The sequence below is a fragment of the Macrosteles quadrilineatus genome, unplaced genomic scaffold (genome assembly GCF_028750875.1).
Source record: "Macrosteles quadrilineatus isolate MER2022 unplaced genomic scaffold, UCM_ALF_1.0 Scaffold_4__1_contigs__length_99947679, whole genome shotgun sequence".
Classification (NCBI taxonomy): Eukaryota; Metazoa; Arthropoda; class Insecta; order Hemiptera; family Cicadellidae; genus Macrosteles; species Macrosteles quadrilineatus.
The window spans coordinates 99,912,407-99,930,104 of NW_026542597.1; the positions used below are offsets into that span (position 1 = coordinate 99,912,407).

General features: G+C 36.8%; 1 protein-coding gene across 5 annotated transcripts; it reads left to right on the forward strand.

The window, feature by feature from the left end:
• The first annotated feature begins 656 nt into the window (after window positions 1-656).
• Window positions 657-17,479, forward strand: LOC128993647 (uncharacterized). 5 transcript variants are annotated; one of them, XM_054417696.1, is made up of 5 exons: window positions 657-869; window positions 5,368-5,513; window positions 13,856-14,012; window positions 14,633-14,738; window positions 17,391-17,479. In XM_054417696.1, exons 3-5 carry the CDS (start codon window positions 13,862-13,864, stop codon window positions 17,464-17,466), a joined length of 333 nt encoding a protein of 110 aa, XP_054273671.1. In that variant the 5' UTR covers window positions 657-869; window positions 5,368-5,513; window positions 13,856-13,861; the 3' UTR covers window positions 17,467-17,479. The 5 variants fall into 5 exon arrangements, 4 of the variants coding, with proteins under 4 accessions (XP_054273671.1, XP_054273670.1, XP_054273669.1 ...); XM_054417695.1 differs by having other exon boundaries at window positions 657-773; window positions 5,351-5,513; XM_054417694.1 differs by lacking the exon at window positions 657-869 and having other exon boundaries at window positions 5,284-5,513.
• The last annotated feature ends 219 nt before the right edge of the window (window positions 17,480-17,698 follow it).

Genomic DNA, 17,698 nt, shown 5'->3' on the forward strand with positions numbered 1-17,698 from the left:
TTAAAAATTTGGATTTTGTAAAAATTTTGAAACACCACAGAAAAGTATAAGAATGTTAAATAAAAATAAATCCATTTTAAGTAATATATTTTATTGGCCTAACAAACGTTTTAACTGAAAATAAATTGTTAAATTAACATAAAATAAAGGCACCTCATATTACATATTATATAACGTTGGTGTAAAATTGCAAAATAAGCACAAAATAAGTAAAAATAAATCATTATACTGTTCTGTAGCAAGCAGGCCAGCAGCGCCAGCGAGTAATTTGTAGCGAGCTGTCGTCTGCGTCTGCCGTGTCCATGTCCATCTCGTTGGCCTGTGTTCAGACTATTTATACTGTATCTAGTCAGTTAAATTATACTGTTAATGTAAAATTTCGTTCAAAATAAAAATATTATAGCTTGAGCAATGCATTTCTGGTTCAGGTTTGACAAAAAACTACATAAATAACCGCTGATAACCTATTAAGAGCAATAATCGATGTTTTTGGGTAAAAACATCGATGCTCGATATATATCGTACTGCAAAAATCGATGTTAAAACATCGATGTTTGAAACGATAAACATCGATGTTTCGAAAACATCGATATTCATTTGCCATCACTACCAATGAGACGTCAATGGATAAAATCGGTTAGGAAATGGCGGAGGAGTTCAACCGACAAACTTTCGTGTAGCGTATTAATTATATAGATGGGGGATGTCAGTTGGTTGTCTCAGCCTTATCAATTACATAAAGTTGTCAATATAATCTCGCTACGGAATGTTAGGTGTAGTGGAATATACTTGAAGTGAAGTTGGCTTTTATTCTTGAACTGGGGCATCCACGTTTATATGGTCGTGTGGCTTCATTGGCAACAAATAATGTAAATAAGATAGCAATGTGACATTTCCAAAAAGAAAAAAATACAGAAAATTGGCTGTTACGTAAATATTGACGTTTGCACACATTTTTAATCAACGTATTTTATGAAGGATGATGTAATCTAGTTTAAAAGAAATATGAATTTTCTGTCATGACAGTAGCTGCTTAAATAATATTTACTCATTGTGATATTTTTAACAGCAAGAATATTGTGTTATTTCCAATAATGATACTAACCCAGTGGGCTACGGTCCGTAATATAGGCCACTGCAAATAATTTGTCAAGATAGATACCGGTAAATATGCATTTTAGGGTTTGCACGCGATTTTTGAAATTTTTTTTTTCATTCTACTCGAAATTTAACGCTGATTCCGAAAATGACGTTCTTTTTCCGCGGAAAACGACCATAACGCGGAAAAACGACCAAAACGACCAAAAACTCTTTTTTTACCAAAACACGTCATGTGGGTACTCAAATTAACCGTAATATTAAGCAGATCACAACTATGCAAGAATTTTTTGGATCCGAGGTCAAATAAGCGAGATTTTCACGTAAATATGCGATGCTATTTTGGATTTTTGCTTTAACTTTTGTCTGTGTTAAAATACCAGCTGATCAGGATCAGCTGGTCATTATTTTATTATAATTATTTATGTTTTAATTTAACAGGTAAAAGGGATGATACTATGCATAACCTAACTTAACCTAACCTACCCTAACCTAACCAAACCTAACCTAACCAACCTAACCTAACCTAACCAACCTAACCTAACCAACCTAAACTAACCTAACCTAACTTAACCTAACCTAACCTAACCTAATCAACCTAACCTAACCTAATCAACCTAACCTAACCTAACCAACCTAACCTAACCTAATCAATCTAACCTAACCTAACCTAATCAATCTAACCTAACCTAACCAACCTAACCTAACCTAACCAACCTAACCTAACCAACCTAACCTAACCTAACCTAACCTAACCAACCTAACCTAACCAACCTAACCTAACCTAACCAACCTAACCAAACCTAACCTAACCAACTACACCATGCTAACCTAACCTAACCTAACCAAACTAACCTAACCAACCTAACCTAACCTAACCTAACCTAATCAACCTAACCTAACCTAACCTAACCTAACCTAACCAACCTAACCTAACCTAACCTAACCAACCTAACCTAACCTAACGAGCAACATGGCAGTGCTACTACAACCAATGAATAAGGGTCATTCCATATCAAATCAACAAGGCTCTCAACCTGACCATCTTGGATTTTGATGAAATTTTGCATACTTGTAGTATTTTGAGTCCTGAATCCAAATATGCCTTTTAAAAAAATCTATCTTTTATAGTTTTTATGATATAAATATTTGAAAATGGTAAAAATTGGCGTTTTTTACCGTACGCGCAAATCTAAAATGTTGTCTAGGATGAGTTCTATTGGTCCTATCAAGTTGTACAATGGCTCATTTTAAAGAGGATTCAAATGCCTTTAATCTGATACCAAACTCAACCTACTTTGGTAAAAATTAATTTTTGTTGAAAATTTCAAAATATGTTTTTGAAAAAAATTTAAGATAGTGTTTTTTGAAAAATTTGAAAATTACATATGTTAAAGAATGTAATCTAGTAAGTACATTATAAAAATTTCAAAATGGGATGATAATGGGATCAGCAGTTATGATAAAAATACTTGACTATGGTTCACTGTTTCCAAGCGTTTTGGTGCATACAGCGTGTACGTACTAACCTAAATGTATCATTTAATAAGAGTCTATTAACTATATGATTAAAATAAAAAAATGTCTGCCTATATTTGAACTATGTATGTCATATTTTGCTCTAATATAAACTAAATCTAGCAAATAAACAACATTATTCAAGTTAACAGAGTTTCCGTCAACCTTTGAACATGGGGGCTACTTTGAACAAACTTTCCACTTTTCATATTTTATTTTTTTTCATATTAATTTTATCTTTAAATGATAATGTTTGTTATAATTTTCTATTCCCAGATAAATACTCTACTTAAAAAAATATTTAATAGTGCATACTATGGTTCTGCAAAAAATTAAAAATACTTTTTTTTCACTGAAATTTTTTAGTAAAAAAAGTCGTCCAAACTTCCATGTCTACAGCAAACCCAGTAAGTTTATGATTTATGACTTAAAACCATAATTGAATAGCCCATTTATCTGGGATTAAGAAAATACCTGCTTTGATTACTTTATAAGCAGTAATAACTGTAAAAAAAAGAAAGAAAAAATTACCCAATTTGCTGGCCTTTACTTATGGCGTCGCGACCCTTAGTTCTGGAGCAAAATTTCCCGGACATGAAAAAAAAATACTTGGGTTTTAAGTTTTAAGTGTTATTTTTTTAAATGATTTTGCTAATGAAAACAGATGTTTTGAGCTTTAGTTATTATTAGCAGCCATAATCCAATTCCTTTATTTGACTTCTATGATATTTAAAAAATACCCTTGCAAAGTTAAAAAGTAACCGGACGGACATTTTGAAAATTCTCCGTAACTTTTTTTTAATTTTTGACATATCAAAATAGAAGTTATACAAAAATGTGGTATGTGGTTTGTGGTATTTAAATCCACAAATCAGTTTTCACTAAAAAAATTTTAATTGTTAAAGTGAGAATACATTATTTATACTTATGAGCAGACATTTCCCCAAAACTAAATAATTAGGCTATCATGGAATATTAATTATCTATGTATCAATAATAAGGTTACTACAGGATTTAAATAGATTGATCACAGTATATTGTGTGACAAAATTATCAATTTGCTTGTTTGTCTCTCTCTCTTGTTACGAGAGGAAAGACAGACAAACATGGACCTATGGGTTTTGGCTCAGGTTCCTCAGTATTTTCCAGTTGTGTTGCAACGATTTACTGTAATTAATCTTTAAGTCTGCCTTTTCACTAGGCTGGAGACACTAGTCAGCCACTAGATCTGTGCAAAATCACATTGTGAAGCACTTTACGTTTACACTATCAGGTCGGAGCGACCCACCTCGGCAGTAGCGACCCGGTCTTGAGAAGTTGTAATTTGTTTGACAGGTACACAGGTCTAACTTATGTTTGTCAGTCTTTCCTCTTGTCTCAAGACCGAGTCGCTACAGCAGAGATGGGTCGCTGCAACCTGATAGTGTAAACGTAAAGTGCTTCACAATGTGATTTTGCACAGATCTAGTGGCTGACTTGAGTCTCCAGCCTAGTGAAAAGGCAGACTTAAAGATTGATTACAGTAAATCGTTGCAACACAACTAACTGGAAAAGACTGAGGAACCTGAACCAAAACCCATTGGTCCATATTTGTTCAAAAGTTGACGGAAACTCTGTTAACTTGAATAATGTTGTTTACTTGCTAGATTTAGTTTATATATAGCAAAATATGACATACATAATTCAAATATAGGCAGATATTTTTAATTTTAATCATATAATTAATAGACTCTTATTTAATGATACATTTAGGTTAGTACTTACACGCTGTATGCGCCGAAATGCTTGGAAACAGTGAACCATAGTCAAGTATTTTTATCATAACTGCTGATCCCATTATCATCCCATTTTGAAATTTTTATAATGTACTTACTAGATTACATTCTTTAACATATGTAATTTTCAAATTTTTCAAAAAACACTATCTTAAATTTTTTTTCAAAAACATATTTTGAAATTTTCAACAAAAATTAATTTTTACCAAAGTAGGTTGAGTTTGGTATCAGATTAAAGGCATTTGAATCATCTTTAAAATGAGCCATTGTACAACTTCATAGGATTAATAGAACTCATCCTAGACAACATTTTAGATTTGCGCGCACCGTAAAAAACGCCAATTTTTACCATTTTCAAATATTTATATCATAAAAACTATAAAAGATAGATTTTTAAAAAAAGCATATTTGGATACAGGACTCAAAATACTACAAGTATGCAAAATTTCATCAAAATCTAAGATGGTCAGGTTGAAAATAATTTTTTATTGGTTGATTTCATATGGAATGACCCAGGTTGGTATTGAAAAATTTCCCAATTTCAAGCATATCTCCCATAATTCTCCCGACTAATTACCCATTATTTTTTACACATTAAATTACAACGATAAACCACGTTAGATGTCTCCCCCACCCAAAACCCCGAATTCCCACCTGTCCCCTAGTGAGTTGGAGTTATTGCTGGTAGTATCACGTTTTCGTGAATATCTCGCTTATTTGACCTCGGATCCAAAAAATCCTTCCATAGTCGTGATCTGCTAAATATTCCGGTTAATTTGAGTACCCACATGACGTGTTTTGTTAAAATAATATTTTGGTCGTTTTGGTCGTTTTTCCGCGTTATGGTCGTTTTCCGCGGAAAAAGAACGTCATTTTCGGAATCAGCGTTAAATTTCGAGTAGAATGAAAAAAATAATTTCAAAAATCGCGTGCAAACCCTAAAATGCATATTAACCTAGATACCATTTTGGGCAAGGTTTCTGTGTTTGGATATTTGTTGATTGACACGGTAAGAGCACAATAAACTTCTGTCGACGTTATGTTTACAATGTAAGTTAATCACCGTTTGTAAGCCTATGTGATGCCATTTTGCTCTACGTATACCTTCCTCCCCTCCAACAAGTAAGTAGCCTAAGTTAGGCCTAAGTTACTTGTGTTGACATGGACTCGGCCAAAAGTCAGTGAAATTTTTATTTACTATTTTTTAAACTTGTTTCCGGAGTAGGCCTACTTATCGTTGTCACAGACAAAAATGAACGTCATAAACTTATTCGTAGTCTACACGTAAAATGCTATTAGAATTAACACTCAAAATCATTACAACTGTTCTGCAGAATTACCTCACCTAGGCTAGGTTAACTCCCGTGTCACAAAAGCTAGGGTATAGCCTAGGCCTAGTTATCAAGGCACAAAAGTAGGTAAAATTAACATCAACTAAGTTAGATGCCTAGTCCTAATCCTAGCCTAACCTAAATGTAGCCAAAGCTAAACAACAATAATAATGGAATTTAGGCTACACTATAATAATAGGGTCTAACTTAGTAAGGGTAGGGTTTCAGAATGATTACGGGGAACATGGTTATTAGCCTACGGTAATACAACTTGACTTATTAGGCTACTTACCAAAAATTTGGTGTGTTTTCGTAGTATAGTCTTGATAACTGTTTTAAACACTAACCAAACACTCTATCTCTAGCTCAGCACACACAATGACACAAACAAACAGCACACAAAACATTTTAAACTGTGAAGAACTCTTGGATCAGCTAAGTAAGAATAAATTAAATTAAGACAAAATGGCAGAAAGCAAGCAAACTGTTGTTCTGTTCACTACGCCGAACAGCGCATGCGCGAAAGCATTCGCAAAGAATTATGGGTAGGCTGCAAAATATACTTCTTTTTACCTTCCAAATTGGTTGCAAAAAGTATGTATTATAGCCTAAGTAAAGACAGTAATGTGTTTTATATATAAAGTAAATTCTTATGTCAGAAGAGACATGTTTTGTTATATTGGCACGCCGGAGGAGGCGCATAAACAATAGCATATTCAAAAGGGGCAAGGACAAAGTCCAAGATTCAATACCCCTCCATGGGACGACAAGACGGAGGAGTCAGTCTACTACGAGTCGCAGGTAAATATGGCCGCTCTGGCGTTCTGCCGTTTATCTTCTCTTTTCTGTAGTTAGACGATTAGACAAAACGCGTAATTGTGAACTTATAACAAATGGCGACGAGGAAAATTAAAAGCGGTTTAACTAAAGTAAACGTTTAGGAAAGTGAGTTTATTTATAAAGAAGAGTGTGCAATACTAAATATTGGAAGAAAATCAAGAATTGTAATATTAAACTTGTGTAAGAAGAAGCAATCCGGACCGTACAGGAAACTTGCACTTTGAAACCTGTTACGCAATCACATGTTCTGGTCACATTGGAAATTTTCGTTTTCGACTTTTATTTCAAGGAAAAGGAACTGAAGACTGAAATTATTGATAGTAGGCCTAACAACAATATCACCGACATCTGATGTAAGTTTGTTCCAATAGGCTAAGCTAAACATTATCAGTTCACAAGTGACTAGGCCTAGGCTTTCATGTTTGAACAATCATGGCTTCTAAGCAAATCTTAGGAAAAATTAGTGAGTTTAACAAAGACGTAGAAACTTTTGATAATTATGTTGAAAGGCTGGACCAATTTTTTTCTGTTAATAAGATCACTGAAGAAAATGTTAAACTATCTTTGTTCATTGCCGTCATGGGCCCTGAGTTATACTCAGTTCTTAAAAATTTGTTGGTACCAAATAAGCCTGCCGATAAATCTTACGCTGAAGTAGTTGGTGTACTTACGACCCACTACACACCTAAGAAAAACATAACCTATGAAAGATTTCTGTTTAACAAGCGAAGTCAAAAAGAAGGTGAGCCTATCTCAGAATTTGCGGTGCAACTTAAGAAACTTGCGTCAACGTGTGATTTTAAGGATTTTCTCGATGATGCCCTACGTGATAAATTTTTGTGCGGACTTAGGTCCGATGAAATTCAGGGAAAACTTTTGTCAGAAGGTAGTAACCTAGACTTTAAAAAAGCGTTAGAAATGGCATTGGTGTTGGAGGATGCTAGTCGTAGTGTGCGTCAACTGCACCCCCATGGTTACGCAGATCGTAACATAAGTAATATTGATAGTGATGTAAACGCTGTAAGATATGGTAATAAGTCAACTTTTAGGCCTAGCCAAAACAAATTCAATCAAGGCAGACCAAATCCCAATGGTGGGAAGGTCGGGTTTAGGAAAGAATGCTACCGTTGCGGTAGAGTGCATGGTTATAATTGTCCCTATAAAAATTACAAGTGTAATAAATGTAATAGAATAGGCCATTTGGCTAATGTATGTAGACAAGGTACTGGTAACTCTCAAAGTAAACCTAAGGGTAAAATAAATTTTTGTGACGATGTTGAGGACATCGGAAACAGAGTCGATGATCTCGACTTGGGCCTATTTACTATTGCCTATGCCAATGATGGGCCTAAACCCAAAAGTTTTACCGCTGAGGTAGAAATTAATAATGTTCCAGTGAAAATGACTATTGACACAGGGGCTGTCGTGTCAGTCATGCCCCAGGATGTATTTTCTACAATTTTTGGTAACTCAAGTCCGAAATTAAATAAAAGCAGTATCACATTGAAAACTTATACAGGCCATAATATTAATATTATCGGTGAGTTTCAGGCAAGCGTACGCTCTGGCAGCAGCGTTCACAAATTACCTATGATTGTTGTACGAAATAATGTGCCTAACCAACCTACACTAATGGGTCGGAATTGGCTCGAAGTAATTAAACTTGACTGGACCAAAGTGGGACAAGGAAACAAGTTGGACTGCGGAGCGATCCTCGACAACGGTAAGACTGTTTCAATCACTACTAGGATTAATGAGCTGAAATCAAAATATTCTTCTGTTTTTGAAGATAAAATTGGAACTATCAAAGATGTAACAGTCGATTTGGTATTGAAGGAAAATTCTAATCCCGTGTTTTGTAAATCAAGAACTGTACCCTATGCCTTAAAGGGTGCGGTAGAAAGTGAACTCCAGAATTTAGTTAAGAATGACATAATATATCCCGTAACTAAGTCAGTATGGGCTACCCCGATCGTTGTAGTACCAAAGCCGAATGGCAAAATTCGTATTTGTGGGGACTACAAGACTACAATCAACCCGCGTTTGCGCACGGACCATTACCCGTTGCCAACACCGGAAGAGATTTTCTCGAGTATTTCGGGTTCTAAGGTTTTTACTAAACTGGACTTGTCTGCGGCATATAACCAAATTTGTGTCAGTGAAAGTTCTCAGGAACTTCTAACAATCAATACCAGTAAAGGTCTCTATAGATATAGAAGATTACCGTTTGGAATCACTAGCGCTGGCGCTATCTTCCAATCAACTATGGACCAAGTATTAGCAGGTCTAAACAATGTTTTTTGTTATTTAGATGACATTTTGATTGTAGCTAGCAATCATTTGGAGATGTACAAATATGTTGATCAAGTACTAAATAGACTTATGCAATACGGTGTTAAAATTAATGGCGCTAAGAGCGAATTCTTCAAGAATAGTTTGACATTTCTTGGACATAGGCTAGATGCTAATGGTATCCATCCAAGTGAAGAGTTAACGGAAACTATCACCAAGACTCCTCAGCCCAAAAATGTTACCCAGTTAAGATCATATCTAGGCCTTTTGAATTACTACGGTAAATTTCTGCCAAATCTGTCGACCTTGCTACACCCGTTATATCAGTTAATAAATAAGAGTGCCAGATGGGAGTGGACGAAGAAGTGTGAGGAAGTGTTTATCAAAAGCAAGAATCTTTTGCTTGAGAGTACTGTACTTATCCCCTTTGACCCTAAATTAGAAATCATTGTGACGGCTGATGCAAGTCCTTATGGCGTAGGCGCCGTTGTTGCCCACCGCATGCAGGATGGCTCTGAGAGGCCAATAGCATTTGGTTCTCGAACCTTGACCCCATGTGAAATGAAATATTCACAACTGGAAAAAGAAGCGCTCGCCTTAGTCTTCGCTGTGAAGAAGTTTCATGTATTTTTGTACGGTAAACGTTTCCTTCTGGCTACCGATCATAAGCCTTTAGCGTTTCTGCTGGGGCCTAATAGGGGAATACCTACTTTAGCTGCGGCTAGGATTCAAAGATGGGCAATTATTCTTTCAGCCTACGAGTATGATATAGAGTACCGTAAGGGTACCAATGTTTCGAATGCTGATGCTCTGTCCCGTTTGCCTTGTACAGATGAATCTAATTGCGGTGACAACATCTCATTCTTCTCTGTAACTTCTGAGTTACCCATAACCCACAAGGAGATCAGCATAGCTACACGCTATGACCCGATTTTGTCCAAAGTTTTAGACTTCACTTTGAATGGGTGGCCTAATAAGGTGGCCGAAGATAGCCTAAAACCATATTTTTCCCGAGCTATGGAGCTGTCTGTAGATCAAGAGTGTCTTCTATGGGGACGAAGAGTCATTATCCCTGAACCATATCGGAAGGAAATATTAAATCTTTTACATACAGAACATCCAGGTGTATCCCGCATTAAAAATTTGGCACGCAGCTATGTATGGTGGCCAAATTTAGACCGAGATCTTGAAGAACTTGTTAAAACCTGCACTGTTTGTCAATCTACTCGGAACTCAATACCTCTGGCCCCATTACAACATTGGTCATGGCCTAAGCATCCCTGGCAGCGACTCCATCTTGACTTTGCTACCTTTCAAAATAAGGAGTTTTTGATCATTGTTGACAGCCACTCAAAATGGCTCGAAGTATTCCATATGAGTTCAACAACATCTAGTAAAACAATTGAGAAACTCAGGTCATGTTTTGCGGCATACGGACTGCCTTCAACAGTTGTTACTGACGGTGGACCTCAACTTACTTCTAAGGAGTTTAACGACTTTTTAAGAACAAATGGAATCACTCATGTTGTATCCCCACCATACCATCCTTCCTCTAATGGATTGGCGGAGCGAGCTGTGCAAACAACCAAGAACACATTCTTGAGACAGCTGTTGCAGGACGAAAAATCAGGAACAACTCGTTCTCTACAACATCGAATCGACAACTTCCTTTTTGTGTATAGGAATACTCCTCATTCCACCACTGGTGTTTCGCCAGCTGAAATTGTGCTTGGGTTTAAACCTAAAAATCACCTTGACTTGCTAAAGCCTCATTTGAGTAAGAGCGTATCTGCTAAATATGAAAAGATTGAGAAAAATGCAAATGAAAGGAGGGGAACATTCCGTTCTTTTTGTGAGGGCGAGAGTGTATTTGTAAGGAGCGTTAGGCAAGAAAAACTCAAATGGTTGCCTGGTATTATCACTAAGGTTAATAGCCCAGTCACATACGTTGTCAAAGTCGATGGGAGGAATCGTTTTGTGCATGCAGACCACCTACGCACAAATCAGTGCATTCCAGATGAGGAAAATCTTGTACTACCAATGCCACCTGTTTTACCTATGGAAGCAACTGCACCTAGCCCAATGAAAACACCTACACCAAGCCCAGCGAAGACACCGCATAGGCCTATTACACCCAACATTAAATCAAAGGAAAATCAATCTCAAGAACTTGAAGCAGATAGGCCTAACCCGGAAATAAGAAAGCCTAATTCTCCGTCTGTGACACTACGCCGTTCTCAGCGAGAACGACGCGTACCCAGGAAGTTGGACTTGTAAAAACAAGAAAAGTACCTCCCAAAAGAAGTCATTAATTTTTGAGTTTATTTACATAACGAACAGTTTGAAGTTTATTTTTTTTAACTTATTTTGTTGGGAGGAGTTATTATAGCCTAAGTAAAGACAGTAATGTGTTTTATATATAAAGTAAATTCTTATGTCAGAAGAGACATGTTTTGTTATATTGGCACGCCGGAGGAGGCGCATAAACAATAGCATATTCAAAAGGGGCAAGGACAAAGTCCAAGATTCAATACCCCTCCATGGGACGACAAGACGGAGGAGTCAGTCTACTACGAGTCGCAGGTAAATATGGCCGCTCTGGCGTTCTGCCGTTTATCTTCTCTTTTCTGTAGTTAGACGATTAGACAAAACGCGTAATTGTGAACTTATAACAGTATGTACGCCAACTGACACTGAAGATACATTTATGATACCAATCAGGTATATATTTTGTTATACGTATCTTTTAAGTTACATTGTTATGTAACATATACATAACGAATACTAACTGTGCTATATGGGTCAACACTGTTTTGAATTCTGACCAACACCCTCAATAGGCTACTAGCCAAAAGTTAAGTAGAATAAGTTATAAAAAATGTAGATCTAACCTGAGCCGTAGAGCGCTGTATAGGAAAAGCTACTCAAATAAAATAAATAGCCTACCTAACTTTAAAATTTATATCCCTAACGACAACATAGAGCATGAGTGAGCACCGGTATATGCTAGCCTACGTGCAGGAAATTAGTTTTGCATAAAACACATTAGAAAAACTTTAAACGCAACTTTATTCATTTTAATTTGATGCAGTGAAATAGGACCTAGGTAATATGGCTTTTAACTAACTTAACTTAAACGTGCTTAACACATTGCGTGCATGTTACCGCCCGGGCGGTAGGTCCGCGCTCCGCCACGCTGTGGCGTACCGCCCGGGCGGTAGTGTGAACCCGCCAAACTTATTCGGTTTAAGTGCAGCCGCACTCCAGTGTAGGTCGGAGTATTTTTGTCCGTGATTCGTGTATGACAGTGGTAGTTTTGTGGTGCAATCCGTTTGTAATTATCGTTACTTGTTCCGAAACTATACCTGGAGGATTTTGACTCACTCATTACGTTTGTTAACTGTAATTTTGTGGTATATTAGTGTGTTTTATTGTTAAATAAGGCATCTACTGTGGGTGTTTAGCAAACTATGTCGACTCTTGTCATGAAACAATATATTACCATGCGTTATTTGACATTCGTCATACCAAAATATGAAAGCCAATCACCTGACAATCAGGTTTGTTCGATGCTGCGGGATGCACCGCACTGGAGCTACGCCTGCTATTTGATGGGCCGCGGCAAACGTGTTAAAATGCTAAGTTGTTGTTGTTTCTTCTTTAAATAGTTAGGTGATATAGACTTCTATGGAGACTAAAGTAGATTAGAGTTAAATAATTAACTGATAGTTGACAGACATTTAATCAACTGATTCAGATGGTAGTGGTCCGTGTACCTATACAGATGTCGTGGTTATTTGAGATTTTTTTGTAATTTTTAATTGTCACCGACAAAAATAAAGGTCATAACTTATTCATAATCTACAGGTAAATTACTAAGTAAATTAATAGAATTGACACTTCAATCACCCAAAATCATTAGGCCCAACAACACTGTTCTGCATAAGGACCACAGGAGATTTTGTAACCTTGCGTTTAACACAATGAGGTTTAATTTTGCCTTAGGCCTACTTAAAAAGTTTTTTTGCAACTGACCACAGCTGCGTAGGTCTATTAGCCTAGGATGGTCAAAATCCACTTCTGAGCTTTAATCCCTGGAATAAATTATTCCATTTGGAAGCTGCTGTTCTAGCAGGGAAAGCCTAGCCTACCCATAACTTTCGAGGGGCGCTTGCCCTGGAGGGGGAGTTTTACTTCACAATTAAAAGTTGTTGTGGCCTAGGTTAAGTTGTACTTCTAGGATGTCGGCAGTCAAGTCAACTAGGCTACTGTACTTAACGCGCCTCATACCTAGCCTACTTTATTTTATTTGAGAAGGTAGGTTAGCTTTTAAAGGGATATTTTTTTTACTTTCTACAAAACTTGGCATAGGCTAAGTTAAACACTTTTATGTTAACAATAACAATAAAAAACAATAATGTAGGTAGTACCGGTAAGGTGATCAATAGAACAATTGAATGAAATGTTTGTTACCTAACTTATATGACCTCAAACAACCGGTCAATGATATGTTTTTTAACTTAATAATCTTCTTTTACCTGGTCTTATAAGGAATTAAGCTATGTAAAAACCATACATAAAAGAATTATAAAAAAATAGGCTAAATAAATAAATGAGGTTAAGAAAAGTAAACCTCTGATTTTAATACGGTAATAATTTTATACTTTTATTGTAACTTAATACACATCACACTTAACACTCACTTTCCTCCGCTTTGTCCATCCAACTCAATATTTGATTGTCTTTAGAGTTGATAGACACAATTATAGTTCAAATATCAACAGTCATCATGGTCTTAGGTCTTTAAAAGCTAACTTATACATCCAGTTAAATATTTATCCATCCCTATACCGGTACAGCCATGCGATCGGCCTGACTTGAAGTTACCTTGCAGTTGATTGGTTGACTTTTTCAATCATTGCTTTGAAAATATAAAACTACTGTCACTTATTTTACTAACTTTTTTATTATGTAGCCTACATTTGATTTTTCAATTTTTAGGTGGCTATGTTACGATCTGTTGGAGGGAACAGTATTCTAAACACAACGGCCAGAGTCCTTAAAAGGATAATGACGAATGATGTTGCAGAACGTTACAGCCTGTTAGGGAGAAAGAAAAGTTCGTTCAAGCAACTTGCTCTCTGCAAAGCAGTTCTCAGTGAGTATACTCTTTTCCATTTACAATTTATTGGCGCGAGGAGATTGTTTGGTGTGTTGTTATTGTGATTAAGGTTTTGTAGGCTAATAATAAACGTGATATTTAAATCTAGGATGGTAAAACCAAAATTTATTTTTAATCATCTTTGTAACTATTAGGCCTTTTATAAAATTGCCGTTTGAATTGTTCTCGAGATATGGTTAATTGTGTCTATTGACTTTTTGGTGTGGTCATCTTTCACTAAACATGTTGTATTTAGTATTATTCAAATCCACAATGATAAAATACAAATACACAATTTGACAAAGTATTACAACAAAAACTTAACAGCTGATCACGTCGACTTCGACTGTGTTGTTGTTTACGGCTCACTCACATTTACGTACAAGTAAGATTCATAGGAATTTTGAAAATTACAGCTTTCTTGTGACAGCGATGTTGATGCAGAAGATGACTCATCCGATTATTTTTTTTAGAAAATTGGTTGTCTGGAAGTAGAGAGGAACATATCTATCTTGAAAACTGTTACTCCTCTTTACGTATACAGGTGAGTCACCCTGATTAATTCTAAAAGTTACACTGGCACAATATGATGTCTGATGGTTATTTTGTAATTCCAGACTTAGTAAAACTCCAACTTAAAGAGGCTACGGTAAAAGAAGTGGACCAAGTGATAGCACGATGGCTTGTCCAGGCTAAAACAAGAAGGTTGAGAAATTCTAGCAAGTGAGTAAAATGTATATATTTTTTAACAAGGGAGCTGATTTACATTATTACGTAGCAAGCCACGTCTTCCCAATGCTGGGAAGGGATTTAAAGCCTCGTTCCCATGACGCATGTGGTTTGAGGCGCAGGTGGAGCTACCAAGCTTGTGTGTGATACACGCCCGGGTGGCTCACGGCGCGTGGCGTGGGTTGGGAGACAAAACAGCCGATCCCTCATGAGCCATTCATTCCCTTGCAGATCTAAAGCATAAGAAATCGCAGTTTCTATATTTGTTTTATTTTTATTTTATATACCATGACAGTGACATGCTGGTGGATTTAACAAAAGAGCCGTCAAGAATGTTTGAGAATTTTTGTCGAATGGCAATAGTCAATTTTGATTTTAATATATATTTGGTCCAATCGGGCCAGTAACAATTAAACAGCAGACAAATAATTGAATATAAAATATCACAACAAGCCATTCCTCCACTCCATATTCACTAAATTAACAAAAAAAAACACAGAAGACAGTGATCCGATGAAGTTGGCACATGGCAACTGAATTTTTTCACGGCTGGGCGACCCCGCGCCTTTGTTGGAATGGCTTTTGTGCCGGCTCACGCTATGCGCTCGTGCCTTTGATGCTCGTGTGTGTACCGCCAATTTATGGGAAGGGGCAAGCCTGGTCAAGCCACGCCAACAAGGCCCCACGGTACCTACGGCGTGTGGCTCGGGTTACGTGGCATGAGCGCCTTGTGGTCCAAGCGCCGGGTGGCGTGAGCGCCGCGGAGACTACCTGCTACGTTGTGACATATTTGACAGCGCTAATAAAGTATACTGTACACTTTAATCATCAAATTATCCGTGTTGTGGATGAATTGTGTCAGTATATGCAAGCTTTTAAAACCTTTTTTAAAACTTAACGTTTTTAGAGCGTTTTTATACCCAACTAGCTGTAACCCGCGGGCTTTGCCCCGTTTAACCTCTTAATTTTCAAGACGATCTCGTTCGCATGGCTCAACCACATCCTGGTTGAAGTTCGTTCGCTACGCTCACTCACTTTTAGGTTGGAGCTCGTTCGCTGCGCTCACTTGCCTTCAGGTTAGCTCGTTCGCTACGCTCACTTGCCTTCAGGTTGAAGTTCGTTCGCTACGCTCACTCACCTTTTGGTTGCAAATTAGCTGTTGTCATAAATGTAAAAGAAATAATAGTGCTGCACCCTGTTGGTAATCCTTGTAACTTTAATGCTATTGAACATCACAGAACAGAGCCAACTTGTTTAATTGAAACAGCTGTTAAGATTCATTAATTCCATTTCTCATAAGGTTAACATGGGAAACTTAAGAGCCACTGGGGCGGAGCCGATTGGACGGATCACGAAATTGATGGTGTATAAACCTACTCCATGAAATTCTACACGTATGTACCAAGTTTCGTGGCCATCGGTCCAGCGGTGTCTGAGTTTATCACTGCCAAATATACCAACATCCTCTTTTATACTTATAGATTAAATAGCATAAACGTTTGCTATTAACCTAACATAACAGCTGGCTCTCCGAACTTGGACATTTGCCGCGGGGAACCCGAAGTGACCAATGCGCGGAGTTAGGATAAGCCCTACCACAATGGCTCGTGTTAACCTCGTCACTTCTGCTTCATTGAGTAGACCCTTGGCTTCGGTGCTCGCACCACTAATTTAGCCCCGGCGCTCGAAGCACGACACCGCGTGGCTTCAAGCCAGGGCGCGTTACACGTCGTAGGAACAGGGCTTAAGTCGCTCTGTGTCAAAACTGGGCTTTATGGCAAAAGATTATACTTCTTTCCCATCCTAAATCACCCAGGTGTTTTTGGGTCCGATTGACCAAATTAGCGTCGTCGTGTGTAAACACAATTGTAATTTGTTGCTAAAACAAAGTAGGCCTACCTCACAGATGCTAGGATTTTTAAATGCAACGCTCATTTTAATAATATTGTTTACAAAGCTTATGACTTAAAGGCACTTAATGCACTCGCTACTGTAGGAATACTTTAGTGCTAAGTCATGAGCCACACGCATCAATTTATGTTGACCGACACTACTATCGTAAATGTTTGACCCATAATTCATAGAAAATAAAAACTATATATTTAATCGTCATACAATAAATTATCAGGAGGGATTTCCCTTGAAAACAATAATAATGAGTAATGACTACAATCACAATAGTAGCCTATAGCCATCAACGCATGAATATAAACAACAGGGGATTAATTGACACTTGACTTAATTTAGATTTTTTTAATTTCACAGTTGAGTTAGACAGATCTATACGTCACAGAATCTCTTCATGGGGAGGGTGGGAGGTGGCAGATAAAATAATGCTGGTTGTATTATTTTACTCATCTTAGTTGAATATTCTTTGAACCCCAAACAAAAATTCACTATATAAGTCTAGTCAGTAAGGTTAATTCCTATTGTTCGGAAACCTTTTAGCTCAATTATAAATTTATATCAGCTGGGTACGTATAGGGAAAGATGGAGACTTGTTGTTGGTGAGGCCAAAAACCTGAGGTTTGAGTGGCCACATATCTTCTGCTGAGTATATTATTTGATATGCTGTCTAACTGTTTTTATAATAGGCTAATTTCACCATTGTTAAACCTGTGATTTACACTTAGGATGTTTTTTCAGGGCTCTGGCGGGTGAAAATGTTGTAGCAGATGAAAATGTTGTTGTGGCAGATGAAAATGTTGTTGTGACGGGTTAAAAAAACAATAAACTACTTTATCAATTGTTTATACATTTGTACCTTTTATTGCATTCCTTATCTATAAGTTTCTTAAACTGGATAGTGATGCAACATTTTTATCTTTGGTTTATAATTAATGATATTGGGTCTAATTATTGTTAATTTTACCAATTTATGAATCACAATAATTTTAATATTTAACTTAAATATATATTTTTTTAATGTATTATGATAAGATTATATCCAATTT